Here is a 15,511-nt window from a genome sequence, read left to right on the forward strand (position 1 = left end):
ATTCGTGCTGAAAAACATCTCACGAAACAACATTAAAGGGCACGTGCTCATCTCAGAAGGCGGCTGCATGTAGCTCAGGGTCTCTGTTTGCATTAATATCCAAGGGGGTGGCACCAAAAAGGCCATGACCAAGCTGTTAAATGGATGGGCGAACCATACGAGTGAATTTAAGGCTCCTAAATACCGAGGTCGGTGGTGGGATTCTTCTCACCAGCACCAGGTGTTGAAGAGGGGGTGTCTGGGGCAGGTTAAGCATCTAAACTGCATCGATAGGCAGTGGGTATGAAAGCATGGGATTAATATCTCAAACACCTTTCTTCTTATTTCTCTTTAAGGGAGAAAACAGCACCACGCACCCACGTGGCATGTTCTGGGGAGATATAATGCGCTTGGAAATGTAAGGCATGCCCACCTGATTTATTTAAAGAGCGATAATTTAATTGCACCAGCACCTCTAAGCCCTCAAGGGACACCTCGCTAGGGCAGAGCTCTGGTTTTACCTGAGGAGATGGGGATGTCCATGTTCAAAGTAAGAGGTTTGTCCACCGCTGAGCTCCAGGACAGGCCCCGGGGGCTGCTCTCAGCCAGGGCTGGGGCCATGGCCAAACTTTGCTCCTGATTTCTTCTGGCCCCCACCAGGCAGAGGAGGGCGTGATGTATTTGGGAGCTGGGTGTTTCTGGACTGATTGCTTTCCAAGGAACTTTCCATGGAAATTTAGAGGGGAAAAAAAATAAAATAAAATTAACCTTGCTTCGAAGAAAAGTCTCCGGGACATCGTCAGGAACTTAATGTGATGAAGCAGAAACTGGAGCAACGTCAGGCATTTAAACACCACCAAGGGCTGTGCTCTTCTGTTGTGTGCAGCGCTTCAGCTGCAATTAACTGCAATAATAATTATATATATTTATATATTTATGAATCTGATCCATACACCCCAGGCACTGGAGGAAGTCTCAGCACTACACCTCCTTCCCATCGATGCTGCCCCAAGGTTTGGTTGAACACGTGCCTAGGGTGCAGGAGCAGACAGGAAAAGAGGCGTCTTTCATAGCACCAGCTGAACACAACCCATCCAGCCCAAAATTTTCATTTTCAGCCATGGATGATACCAGGACAGCCTCACAACCTGTCCCATACCCTCATCCCATGGCACATGCCTCGCAGCCTTTACATTCAATACGCACAATAGTTTTCTTCCCATCTTTGCAAGAAAAGGCTGCTGATTTAATGCTTCCACTTTCATTTTGTTTTTCTCAAGAAGACTTCCCTGAATATGCTGGAATAAAAATTTCAAATGTATTGAGAATGATACGGGAGCTTTTGTTAACTGAGCTGAATTTATCTCTTGGAGTCACTTTGCAAAAAAATATCTCTCGTGTCCATTGACAGTTGTAACTTCAATTGTAATTGCAAAATTACTGCTAATTATCAAGATTATTAAGAAGGGAGAGAAGCTGAACCAATCACTATCCTCTTGCTTATAACCCCATGTCCCATTCCAAGTGAAAAAAATATATATTTTTTTTAATTCAATTTCTGTCTTTTTTTCCATCAATTTTTCCTTCTTAGGTTCAACTTTGCTCAGATTTTCTTTCCATCCTCCCTGCAGACCGAGTACATCCCCTCTGGGTCAGGATGTGCTGAGAGTGAAAACAAAGCCCTTTGGAGCATTTTGGGTTGAATTCCCCAGCACTGCATTTTAACAAGGGATTGTACCAGTTTGCTTATGCCCTGCTTTTAATTGTGCCAGACCCAAAGTTGAGGCTTTTGGCTGCTGAATATTGACTCAGCTCACCCAGATAGGACACAAAAAAAATCTTTTCCAGCAAAGAGCACAACAGGCTGCTTTTTCTGCTGGAACAGCAGCACACATCAACAGTGCACCAAACAGCCCCGGCATGCTCTTTTTAAACCTTAAATACCCCGGTCACCTAAAAAAAAAAAAATTAAAAATTAAAAAAAGAATGCTCCATGAGCATCCCTACAAGAAGATCTTGTGCTTATTTCGTATACAAGAAGAAAAGATATGTTATATACGTAAGTTAACATATGAGCAGCTGCAGCATTTGCTGTGTTAAACTCTATCTAGAAAAAAAAAAAAAAAGGAATGAATCAAGATTTTCTTTTTTAGCAACTCAAACTCTTGTTTTGGCAGCGTGGCTCTCTGTGCCATCCCAGAGATGAGTGAATTTAGTAAAAACCCATCCAGATTTTTTTTTTCCCTCTTTTCATAACAGCTTCATTACTTATTTCTGCAGCTGTAAAGATGAGACCACAAGCCAAAGTTTTCAACCTTGACCGATTTATCTGACATTTCAGACTGTTTTAAAACAGCCTGGACATACTGCTGGCTCTAACCGGCTCCAAGCTGGAAATTCCCCTCTCCTTCTGTGCCTTTCCTTGCACCCCTCAACCCCTCCTCCCTGCCCCCCCCCCCCCCCCCCCCCCAAATAAATAAATAAATAAATAAATAAAAGAGGAAAAAAGAAAAAGAGGAAAAAGGAGCCAAACCCTCTCCACTTGCATCAAGGAGCAATTCACCATTTCCATGGCATGTATAGCTACGTAAACCTTGCTGGTGTTGTATTTTCACTCTTAATTTTCTCTTCTGCATCCCCCCTTTATGCTTCTCCCTGCTTCTCACTGAGCTTTTTTTCACCTGGATGGTGAAGCTTTTAGAAAAAAAAACAAAGGAAAAAAAACACCATAAACCCTAAAAAAAAAAAAAAAAAAAGGAAAAAGATAACAGAGACCAAGATGGTTTAGCACTATTCACCTGCACACCTTGCCACATGGGATTGTTCCTGAAACGATGCTGGTTTTTGGAGTGCCCAGCATGGGAAACAGCCAAGGAGGGACTCAAAAGTCCCCCACGCCCCACTTTGCGATATTCGTGCAGAATTCATTTTCCTTTGCTTGAGAAAATAGCATGTGCTGCTCTGCTGGGACCAGCAAACTTTACGTCAAAGCCTTTGCAGCACCAAGCCCTATCAACCTCGCTCGGGATGTAAGAAGGCAACCAATGCATCCAGCTGCAGGTACCAACATCCCCAGAGCCACCCCGCAGGGGCAGCAGGCACTTCTGAAACGTTTGTAATGTTTTAATTGCCAGAAGTGGTGACAGGGACTGAGGGCTGAGCCTCAGGCAAACTGCTGCAAATCAACGTTGGTTTGGTGTTTTGGGAGCCCAAAACAGCATCTTAACCTAATCAAGCGCTATTGTTTTGCATGCCTGTACTGACATGGAAACAAATTACGTTTCCCCCCCGCAAAGGTTTTTCTTTTCCCAGCAGCTGGTGCTGGGCTCTGTGAGTCCAGCAGAAACCTGACACAGAGTTTGATTCCTGACAAACACGGATTGCCAACAGCTGAAACCTCAGCACTGTAAAACCGCCGAGCTCCAAGGCAGAGCCGAAAACCCCACGGCTGCAGGAATGGTGCCGAAGCCGAGCAGGGGGCTTGCCCCTCACTGTGGGCAAGCCCACTTGGTGGCCCCAGTCCCTGCCCCCACTGTCACCATCGCTGTCTCCTTCCCCACCACCCCGCAGACAAAAATCCACCCTGCGGGACGCCGAGCTGCAGATGCCTGGCAGGATGCACTCGCTGCAGCTCCCTGCTCCCTCCCTGCTTGTCCGCTCTTCCCTCTTCAGCACTCTGGGCGGAATCACTTAGCAACACATACAAACTGGGATGTGCGAGAAAAATGCCGTATCTTTATATGAAAGTAATCATTTCGGGCATTTCAGAGGCGTTCCCATTGAACTGTTTGGCTGTGACTTTCAGGGTGCCAGCGGAGAAGGGGACAGAGGATTTGAGGCAGCACAGCACACCCGAAACACACGGCCGTGCACCCCGTGTCCTGGCCCAACCTCACCTCTGCTATCCAGGTGCCACTGGGGACGTGGTGAAATTCGGGACCCGGTGCCAGCTGGGCCAGAATCACCCAAACCCGCCCGGTGATGGAAGCCAGCCACAAAAACCCAAAGCGCCCTCGGCAGTCCTGAGTGGGGACACAAAGAGTGGAAAGAGCCCCACGGGGGGGCCGGGGATATGCAGCATCACCCACTCCAAAAACCCAGGTTTTTGTTTTCTTTTTTTCTGGGGGGGAGGAGAGGGTTGATGGTTAGGTGATTATAGCAACCCCCCATGTTAAATCTCACCTCCTGTGGATCCCCAAATCCCTCCTCCCCTCTCATCTCCCCAACCCCACTGCCCCCCTGGGGGGGGGGGTGGTGGTGGTGTCTCCACTCTCCCTCCTCGCCCCCCGGCCACGCAGCTCCCCAAAACCCCGTCTGTGTGCGCCCCATCGGGGCGGCTCCGCCCGTTCCACCCCCCCCCCCCCATGCTCGGCAGCGGCCTCCCCGGGGGAGGGAAGAGGCTCGGCCCCCTCGGAGGCGGCCATAAAGCGGCGCCGAGCCCCGACCCCGCTGCAGAGCAGCTGCAGCCATGAGAGCGATGATGGGGGGCCCCGACGGTGCGGCCGCAGGGTCGCTGCTGCTGCTGGTGGTCCTGCTCGGTGCCCTCCTGCTGCTGGCCGGGACCCGCCGCCGGGCAGCTCGGGGGGTTGCGGGGAGCAGGAGCCCACCAGGACCCTTCGCGTGGCCACTGGTGGGCAACGTCCTGCAGCTTGGCCGCTTGCCCCACTTGGCCTTCGCCCGCCTGGCACGCCGCTACGGGGCCATCTTCCAGCTGCGGCTGGGCGGGCGACGGGTGGTGGTGCTCAACGGCGAGGCGGCCATCCGGCGGGCGCTGGTGGGGATGGGGGCTCACTTCGCCGGCCGGCCTGACTTCCCTTCCTTCGGGCTGGTGTCAGGAGGGCGCAGCGTGGCCTTCGGGGCGTGCTCGCCCCAGTGGAGGGCACGCCGGCGGCTGGCCCACGCGGCCCTCCGTGCCCGCTCGACAGCAGCAGAGGTGGAGCGGCACGTGGCGGCCGAGGCAGGGGACCTGGTGCAGCTCTTCCTGAGGCGCAGCCAGGGTGGAGCCTACTTCCAGCCCTGCCCACTCTTGGTGGTGGCCAACGCCAACGTCCTCTGTGCCCTCTGCTTCGGCCGCCGCTATGGCCATGCCGATGACGAGTTTGCCGCGTTGCTGGGCCGCAACGACCGCTTTGGGCAGACAGTGGGGGCGGGCAGCCTGGTGGACGTGCTGCCCTGGCTCCTGCACTTCCCCAACCCCGTTCGCCGCGTCTACCGCGACTTCCAGGCCCTCAACCAGGAGCTGCATGGCTTCGTGCGGGCCAAGGTGGCACAGCACCGCCAGACCTTCGACCCGCGGGCCATGCGTGACGTGAGCGATGTCATGATCGCCACCGTGGAGCGCGGCAGCGTGTCCCCCCATGGGCTGGGGCCCGAGGACGTGGAGGGTGCCATGACTGACATCTTTGGCGCGGGACAGGACACCACGTCCACTGCGCTCTCGTGGGTCCTCCTGCTGCTGCTGAAGCACCCGCAGCTCCAGCAGGACCTTCAGGCCGAGCTGGACCGGGTGGTGGGACGTGCCCGGCTGCCCACAGCCGAGGACCGGCCCCACCTGCCCTTCCTGGAGGCCTTCATCTACGAGACACTGCGCTACAGCAGCTTTGTGCCCATCACCATCCCGCACGCCACCACAGCTGATGTGGAGCTGGAGGGCTACCATATCCCCAAGGACACCGTGGTCTTCGTCAACCAATGGTCAGTCAACCACGACTGTGGCAAGTGGCCTGAGCCCCAGCGCTTCGACCCCGCGCGATTCCTGGATGAGCAGCAGCACCTAGACCGCGACCGGGCCGGCAGCGTGATGATCTTCTCGACCGGCCAGCGGCGCTGCATCGGCGACCAGCTCTCCAAGCTCCAGCTCTTCCTCTTCACCGCCATCCTCCTCCACCAGTGCTCCTTCCACGCCAACCCGGCGGAGAATCTCACCATGGACTGCATCCATGGGCTGGCGCTGAAGCCACGGCCCTTCACCGTCACTGTGCGGCCGAGGCTCCCTGTGCTCATCCAGCCCTGAGCACTGCACCCGCCTGGCTTGGGGACAGGGATGGGCAGCACCAGGGTGGCAAGGGACACCCTGCCTTGCACGCCAGTGGGTCTTGCCGCTGCAGAGGGTCAACGGCAGCGAGTCACCACATCAATAAATGCCTTCAACATGGGACCTGTCTCTGCTCATTTTCTTTGTGGGGGTGGCTGGAAGCACCGCTTGTACCCAAGCCCCTGTCCAGCATCCCCCTGAGCTATCCAACCCTAAAACAGGTCAAAAACTGCAGGGACTGCCTCCCTCCCAGTTGCCCCAGGGTACAGCAAGAAGTGATTTGCTCTGCCTACGGCAGGAGTGGGATATTTGGAGTAGATGCACTTCATAACTCGGGGAAAGCCAGATGGGAGCTAAGGGAGGCAGGGGTGGGTCTTGTCTCCAGGGCTTGAGAAGAGTTAAAGGACCAGTCACCTGGACAGAACTTGTCCTGGTGCATGGCCCCATCAGTTGGACCTCAAGAGCACATCCTGCCCCGATTTGGGTGTGCAAAGAGGTTGTGACAGGTTTCGGGGGGCGGGCTATCTCACCCCTCATCCTGAATTCCACTAGTGGTTTGAAGCAGATGAACAGGTCCAACCTAAGTTAGCAGAGCTGGGTTTATAATAGGGATATGTATGATCCTCAAAAGGGAGGGCAGAAACTCCACACAAGCCAACACCATGCTTATCTCAGTTCCACCGGACTGTGGCCAAACCAGGAAGCTTCAGAGGGTGGGACAGCTCATCTCGTAATGACAATAATTTACCAATAGGGAATTCATCCTCCTTCAGAGACTTTAGCAAAGATGTGATTTAATTATCTGGGGGATAATTAATTAATTTTCCACTTGCCAAAATTGCAGCAAGATGGAGATGGGGAGGGTCCTCCTGCCCAGATGATTGAAGCTGTGTCCAGCCCAGGTTTGAGCATCTCCAAGGACGGAGACTCTACAACCCCTCTGGGCAGACCGTGCTGGCATTTGCGGTCCCCATGAAAATGCTATTCCCAAAACCACGTTGGGATTTCCCATAAAACCCAAGAGCCAGTTGTTGTGGTCCCAGCTGCCTTTCACCTCTAATTCATTTCCATTTGGGATACCAACACAGCAGCTTCCTGCACTACAGCATATTTTAATACATCCTCGCCAGCTCGTCACGTATTCCTCAAGGAGCAGATGCCCCCCACAAATAATCCCACCCTCCACAAGAGCACATGTAAGATTTGAAGCTCCTCCAATGCGTAACACAGAAATTAAGTCCTGGCCGTGCCCTGCTGCTCATCAGCTGATGGGGGCTGGAGGGGTTCCCAGTGCTGCCGCCATGAGATACTAATTTTGGTGAGCATGAAACGAGACGGTGGCCAGCAGCAGCTTCATAACACCAAGTTTTAAAAGCAAGATCAGGTTTTCTCTTCTGTTAATACATTTGTGAAAACATCTTCTGAGACATTGTAAGATTAAAAAACCCACAATGGTCATCTCAGCATCACTTGTTGCCAGTTTTATCACAGGTGGTCATCTCCAGCTTTTATGGTCCAGATGGGGACCCTTTGCCCAGGAGCAGCATCCTCTGGAGATGCTGGCTCCTGCACCTCCTTTAGCAATGCTCAGCCTTCCCTCCTGGGACCACAGGCTGGATATTTATTCATTTTATGGAAAAATTAAAAGAGATGAATGAATATGAGAATGGCCCCAGGGCTCAGCCCTCCTCTATGGCATCTCAGAGCATGAGAGCACTTCCAAGTCTGTCTCTTCCTACCACAGGTGCCACAACGGTCAGCCGAACCAACCTGCCTGCTATAACCTGGTGGGGACCAGCGTGAAGTAAAGGCATCAGTTCGTGTCACAGCCATGAGATAAGGTTTGCAGCCTTATGGCTCTGCATAAACCCATCGGCATGTTGGCTGTGTCTTGCTTCCCCTTCTTGGTCCCCGACACAAAGAAGGTGAGGATGTTGCTACTCATTGGAAATCCTAAAGCTGTAAGATGGAGAAGGTGGGGAGAAGGTGCTGGTAACATTGCTATTTTTTTCCTTGTCCCTGCATTATTCCCTATGTCTGTAGCCAACCCAGAGCCCAACACAGAAACATGGCTCTTACATCCCCATCCCCTCTATCATTAAAACTGAACATCCCTGTACTCTTTACCCAACGATGGCTGAGGAGGAGGAAAACGCTCCCAGCTGAAGCCAACAGTATCATTTCTCACCTCCACGTTTCACAGAGCCCATCAATGCAGCAAAGGCAGAGACATGTCAAGCCTTTCTCCTAGCTCCAGCCCCTACCCTGTCCCTGTTGCTCGTTTAAAATTGGAGCTCTTCAAACCCAAATTGTGGAGATCAAGGTGTCCAGGTTTGACACGGCACAGAAATCCTCCCGGACCGCTGGCTCGCGGCAGCGCCGTGCGAAGCGTGCGGCTGGAGCTCTTCTTTCTGCGGGGGGAGGAATCTGCTTACGACACTTACTCAAAGGATTTTGCAATGCTTTGACCACCTCATTTCTCAAGCTTAGGGAGAGATTTTGCCAGGAAATATTATTTTTTTTAATGGGAGCAGGATGCTGGGAAATGCATTGTATATTTAGAGTCCCCTGCGTCCAAATCCATTCCCGCTCCCCATCCGAGATTACAGCCGTCTTTGCACGCAGGCAGGTGCTGCACAGCTTCCACTGGAGCTTCTGAGCCACTGAAATGCTGGAATATGATCTCTATTATTTAGCAAAAGACACACAAGAGACCCCATTGCAGAACTAAGCCTTTTACTAAGAAGAAATGCAATCAGTGCATTATTAATCTTTCCTTCAAAACAATTCACTGCAGGTATGTAAGCAACCCAGAGCCTCTTCTGCTTTTCATAAACAATTTGATTATTAAAACCTTATCCAAAAGGCCTTTAACTTCTTCATCAGTCAAGCTGACATCAGACCAGTAAATAAGAAGATGACCTTTGTTATGGGATCCATTTATAACGGCAGGGACTCTCCATAGACAGAGAACAATCCTGTGTTAGCTATCTTCTCTTCCTTCGTGGTCTTGAGCCCTTCTCGCATTTTTATTTGGGAAAAGCAAAAATTTTCTTGGAAAAGCAAAAAATAAATACATTAAGAGAACTAAATCTCTAGCTATTGACGCTGTTGAGATCATGCCTGCATGCTTAACTGAGACTGCAACACATCTGCATGTGCAAAGCCTGAAATGATATCTCATAAGCATCACAGGTCTATACCAAGCAGTAATTGTGTTCAGACCTCCTCCTCCTACATCCCAATTTTAACCTCAATTTCCCTTCACAGTGAAAACACTCCCCTACAGCTTATTCATTATAATGCCCAGGAGACTCTGGAATGAGCTTATGCTAAATGACTTGGAGTAAAATAGTGACAGCTTATTTATATCAACCCTGTGGTTTGCCATGTGGCACTAAGAATTGCTGTAAAAACAAGATGGCAAGCCTATTGCAGTCCTCCCACTTCGGGTTCTCTCTCAAACCAAGCAGGATCTCAGCAGGTCAGGTTTTGCCAGGGTATTTCCAAGGAACTACAGATGTCACTGAACCAAAGAAATCTGGATTTAGCAGAAATCTCAAAGCCAGGGTGGGGGTTAGAAAGACCATCCCATTCCTACTAGGAAGCAATGCCGACATTTCTACTTCAGTACTGAGTCAGAAGATTCCCAGCACATTGGAGTGGTGGTCACAGCTCTGGTATGCTCTTTTCATTGGAAACCAGCTTCAAAACTGAACTCCTCTACTTTTAAATCCCTTTCTGAACAGGCTACCCTGCCCCAAGCCAAGGCCAATGCTGACCTCCTCTCTCTGATGTTTAAGTTGCTTAAAAACATTTTCCCAACTGCACCCTCCTGCCCATGTCCATCCACTCCCTTGATCATTAAGGTAACATCCAAGTACTGCAAACTGTTACTTAAAAAGTCATTCAGAAACTTCTGCTGGTCCAAGAGTCAAAGAGATTTATGGTGACCAACAGGGTACCTACAAGTCCTTCCCTGACCTGGTGTCCGCAGTACCACACCTTCCTTGGGGCTAAGCCAAAGACTTGCCTGTGGCACAGGTCTCATCCTGCCCAGCCCTGTTCTCTGCTTCGGGGGGGTTTCTTCTCTCCAAAGCAGCAGATGTTGGCAGATTGCCCTCTGTTTATCAGCTCCAGATCATTTTCTTAGGCAAGCCAAAGTTCTCTGTAAGGTGGCCTAGCACACCAGAGAAAATGCCACAATTTCACCTTGAGGAGGAAATAAAAGGGAAGAGATTATAGAGAAGTTGCGCACTGAATACAGCCCCGATTCTGCACCTCGGAGAGACAAAGCTGTCTACATGGTGCTTGCTGGTGCTCAGAAGGGCATCTTCTGGGAAGGACTTCTTCCATGCTTGTGATTGCGGGCAGCTCCTTCCCCAAGGGATGGGCTGTGGCTAATGTGCAAGGAATTTAACACAACCAAAACCACTTTTATGTATTCCCCCAGACAACCTAAACTTTGTTTCCCACCATACTTACTCCTTTCCGCAACCACCATATCTTAACTCCTCAACTAAGCACATCTTAAGGACTGCTGAAGCACAAGTTGGTCTTGTTATTTACTCCATTCCGCAAAGTAAATTGGAGCACAACGAGGCAAAAATTGTCAGGCGGTCTGAAACACCCAAAACGAACGCTAAGCACATCTTGCAAGCCCCTTGTTTATGTCTCCTGTCTGGAGAAGACAGAAGATGGCCTTTCGGGTCATGAAGGCTGAGCACAGAATCCTTATACCCTGTCACAACCGATAACATACGTTTATTTAAGAACAACTTCACTTGGAGTACATCATTTACCACAACGTGTGGCTGTATTACTTTGGTGCATTTTAAAAACGTAAGCAGTAGTCACTGTATGTATGTACAAAATGTGCTACAGGTGTAACCCACATTATTTTTTTATATATATATATATAAACAGCAATATATAAACAATAATGTTGCATGTTACTCTCCCATAATTTCCTGCTGTATTTGGCACACCCACCATGCATACAGATACCATGATGTTATATAGAAGACTTGCTCATGGGTGTTGGGTTTCTTCACCTCTGTAAGTAACAACATAAAAAGCAAGACAGCAACACAGGTAACTTTACACGGGATCGTTTCCTCCTGATTTATAAATAATTTATTTCCAACAGAGCAGCACAGTGAGGATAAATTAGTTAAATAGCTTCAGTTATTCTGTAGTATCGTAATTGAACCACAGGTAGGTATATTTTGAAGGTAAGGCAAGACTAGTTCCAAGAAACTTGCCCTGTGATAAGTCTAGAATAATATCTAGAGTCACTCTACCCAATTTGCACTAGGCAAACCTAATTGGTGGTCCCAGAATGTATTCAGTGCAGGCATCTTCAAGAAATTCACATTGTGCTCTGGGATTAGTCTGCGAAGTATGTGCAAAATTGAAAAAGTGGCGATTTCTGTGTTGTCTGAAAGCTACTGAAGTGCCTTCCCCTTGCGAACAGGAGAACAGCTTCCCTCACTGCCATCCTCGCCAATATACAACATAGCAAGAGTCTAACAGAAGACTGCAAATTCTATTGCTAAAAGAATTTTAAAAACCCCAAGCATTGCTGAGTGGGAAGCATTTTAGTTACACGACCTTGTCTTATCCCCACATCAACCATGTTATGCTACTAGAATTAAATTACGTTAATTAGTCACATTCTTCTCGTTCATAACAAGCCAGGAAAAGGGAAAACCAAAAAGAAAAAGGTTCATTTGACTATGTCATAACTTCCTGCAGATCAGACTGAAAACAGCAAAAGGCAGCTTTTATCTGCACTTGAAAGGATCTGCGAGCTCTGTCGTTGTCTTTCATCATGGCCTTGGATGCATAAATTAGGTTCCAGCTGATGCAGCAGACTAAAAAAACATATAATGGTACACACTAAACTCCACCCCAGCTATTTAGGCAGGAGTCAAGCCTCCAGAGGAAATCTTTCCTGTATGAAAACCAGAACAACAGACCTTTAAACTTCAGAACCCCCAAGAAAGGGACAAGACCACACACAAAAGATAGATGGAAGCAAAATGCCAGAGCCTGTTTTTTTAAGCCAAAACTTTTCAAGCCAGAAGCAGGCAATCAAATGCATGGAAAGCTTAAACAGAATGTCCAAAATAGAAGAATAAATGAGATCTGAAAGGTTGTACTCATGTAAAATCATCCAAAAATTAACACCAACTGAGAAGAATTAACATAATTTAATTACCACCTTTTCCTCTGAGGAAGCAGGTTATTTTTACTCAAAGACAGAAAAAGTTCTGGTCACAGCCCAATAAGCCCTACTCAATTACACCAAATATTTTCTCTCCCCGAGAAGAAAATTATTTCAGCTTCTATCAGTAAGAAAAACAAGCCTTTGGTATTAGTTTCTGAACGTGCTTTGTTTTGACTGTAACCCAAAGCCCTGTTTTTACAGCACTCTTTCTTGCAGGCCTTTAACAGAGGCTGCTTGGCTGAAGGTGTGCTTCCACACACTAAGGCACCCTGAAAACTAACTAATACCTCTCCTCATCCATGCCCTTTTTAAAGCCAAGGGGACTAATGTCATCGCCTCCATAAATGGGATCCATCCACATCAAACACTCAAATCTAACCCAGCGCAGGATCGGAAGCATGAAAAGAAAAAACAAATCAGCATTTCTTCCCCAAGCCTACAATTTCTTGTTGTTTGGAAACAGATATTAAAAATTAATAAATATATATATATATATTTTTTTTTTAAAGGGAGGATTTAAATCTTTGGAAACAAAGTGAAAGCTATCTCCAGAAAATACATAATTTAAAAGATGCCGCCAACAGTTTAACTCATCAAAACATAAGCAGGTGAAGGCTTGAAAGTGTTTGCAAATAAGGAAAGCTATGGACTTTTGGCATTGTAAATATTTCCTTTTCACACTCTTCCTGCTACATACACCAAAACCATTTACTTTTAGAAGGCAGCAATGTTTAAGCAACACGCCAATTAATAAACATGTCTGATTAACATCACTCCAGAACTTGCTGGCAGGGAAAGGCAATACGAGCACACCTAATGGCATGGCTGTTTTCAGAGCTGTTGTTACTTCTTCTCCCTAGCAAAAAAACTACATGAAAGAAGCAAGTTGCTGATCAGCATCTTTCAGACAACACTGCTGAGTATTTCCCAGCTTGGTTTAAGCAACCAAAATGAAAACAGCTTACAAGCTCATGCAAATATTTAAGACAGGGTGTTTAGAGGGGAAAAAAATAAGGTCGTGCACTGGGAAATAAATACTCAAAACGAGACAGATTCCCATAAAATAAAAAAGGCAGCCTGATCATGCCACTGAAGAACTGAAAAGAAGAACGTACATTAATGAAAAGAACATACATTAAGCAAAGCAAAGTCCTGTAATTAAGGCTCAAGTAGCCACCCATTGCAAGGGGAGCTCTGCACAAAGATACAGGGCTTAAATTTGGCCTGTTAAGAGTTCAGTTCTCCATTTATAAGTATCAGTTCATACAGCTCCAAGCAAATAAAGCTAATTGCACCCTTGCCTGGATCTTTTAAGATGAGCTCATCCTCAGAATTTTAGAGAGTTAAATTTGGACCAAAATCGAAATAGCTAAGAAGTGTAAAGTCTATAAACTTGGGAAGTTTGTGAGCTCGTGTCTACTATGCATTTCCCTCTCAACATTATTTTCACAAAATAAAAGAACCATCTGTTTAATACACATGTGCAAGGGACTAAAAAGGTGATGAAGTGTTTTACTCACACTTTTTTTACTCTGCACTTCACAAACATTGTACAACACGACAGTGTGTAACAAACATTAAAAAAAAAAACAGAAGTGTGCAGTTAGCTGCCAGCTGAAATTTAAAGGGACAAAGAAAGCCTTTCTAAATTCTTTGGGCAGTTTTTGAAATTGGTTTTGCTTCAGCATTTTTGTCAGCATACAGCACAGTTTACCTTCTCAGTTTGGTACTCAGCAACTGTCAGAGACAACGTCAGCTGTCAGCTTCATTTTCTCAGTGCCAGTGCAATAGTCAACAAGAACTGGTGGAGGTACATGACAGCAAAGTGTCATCTCTGCCACAGAATATTCCTGTTCCGATAACGAGTGTTTCATCGTTAAATAACTGCTTTTAAATAGCAGTGAAGTTGTTACATCTAAACAACAGCAACATAGTTTAGAGGGACACACAAAGTTTTCACTCTCATGTGAGTGATGTCACTGGGAGAAAGTCCGGCAGTTTAAAATCTTATTACTCACTCCTCTGATGAAAGCAATGCACCTGTTAAAAGTAAGTTCTTCTTGTGAAGGACATCATCTTGGTCCTTTGGCATTTACTCACTGCAAGGAGCAGTGCTGATTTCTTCTCAACAGAAATCCAGTAAAGGTAGTTTAGGCATAGTTGGAAAGGACCAACAGAAATGCGTTTTGGACATGGTCAGTTTTTTCAAAGCAAGGACAAAAGGACAGACAATTCACTTATTTTAAGTCCTTTTTTTTGTAGTGGCCTTTTCTTAAGTCATAGCATCAGTACCCACTTGAACCAACAGGCTGCGGAACGTGAGAACACCCCACAGCCTCCAGTGCATCAAGTTGATAAAAATCAGTGCTACACTGCCCACTGAGCACAAGGGCTCTCAAATTTATACACACAGCACAGTGATACAAAGACGTAACCAGTTATTTAAACTGATTAAATTAAAACATTTTACAAAGCAAATGAGAAAATAGTTAATGAGAAAAAAAAAAATCTGCTGAAGACTTCCCCAGGAATTGGTAGAGAGAGTTTATCAGCAAGCAGACCTGAAATTCAGGTATCACACACACACACATATATATACACATGTGTGTGTGTGTGTATATATATACTCACACATGTATATATCTATTTTTAGGAATTTGACTTTTTTTTTAGGAATTTTAAAATCAAACATACGCAGTGCTGTAAGTAGGAAAATCATACAAAATTTTCTCATTAAATCCCACCAAGATCTTTTCCTGGAAACGCTGATGAGACTGCTGAGTGTTTATTCCTGTAAACTCCTGCGGCTTATCCATGAAGTGCAATCAAACTTGTCAGGATCATGAAACCCCTTTAACTTGAAATTTATTGTCTGTGCAGTATCAAGTGGAACAAGCTCTTCTGTTCTTATTCTTCCCAGATTGACCGCATCTCCTCAAGTTCTCTCTCACTTTCTGCATCCTGGAAATGCAGCAAAAGAAGGGTTGATACACAGGCTAATTGATACAGTTAAAAAAGAAAACCTCCCTTTTCTTCTCCAACCCCACACCAAGTTTTAAGTATTAATCCTACACCAGCCTCACATTTTTCCTCCTACTGCTTTTCTTTTCATATTTCTCTCTTATTCCCCAAGTCTCAGAGTTTCTCTTATGTTTCCTTTTGAGAGAAGAGAACTGGAAACCAGAACAGCAGAAATCAGACCTTTGCTCCCTCACTGACTTTCCTGCTCTGGACCAATGCCTTTGTTTTTCCTTCTCAATGTGATG

General features: G+C 47.1%; 2 protein-coding genes across 3 annotated transcripts in view; one reads left to right on the forward strand and one right to left on the reverse strand.

Annotated features, from left to right (window-relative positions):
• The first annotated feature begins 4,436 nt into the window (after nucleotides 1-4,436).
• LOC121071429 (cytochrome P450 1B1-like) lies at nucleotides 4,437-6,132 on the forward strand. The gene has a single exon (XM_040559679.1). The coding sequence runs from the start codon at nucleotides 4,448-4,450 to the stop codon at nucleotides 5,990-5,992; it is 1,545 nt and encodes a 514-aa protein (XP_040415613.1). The 5' UTR covers nucleotides 4,437-4,447; the 3' UTR covers nucleotides 5,993-6,132.
• A 4,995-nt stretch (nucleotides 6,133-11,127) lies between these two features.
• Nucleotides 11,128-15,511, reverse strand: part of RMDN3 (regulator of microtubule dynamics 3) — a 44,023-nt gene continuing 39,639 nt past the window's right edge. For both annotated transcript variants that reach the window (XM_040557502.1, XM_040557503.1), the window contains exon 12: nucleotides 11,128-15,206. In XM_040557502.1, the coding sequence (XP_040413436.1) occupies nucleotides 15,153-15,206 (54 nt within the window). In that variant the 3' untranslated portion in view covers nucleotides 11,128-15,152. The remainder of the gene's footprint in view (nucleotides 15,207-15,511) is intronic.

The sequence above is a fragment of the Cygnus olor genome, chromosome 5 (genome assembly GCF_009769625.2).
Source record: "Cygnus olor isolate bCygOlo1 chromosome 5, bCygOlo1.pri.v2, whole genome shotgun sequence".
NCBI classification, from domain to species: Eukaryota; Metazoa; Chordata; class Aves; order Anseriformes; family Anatidae; genus Cygnus; species Cygnus olor.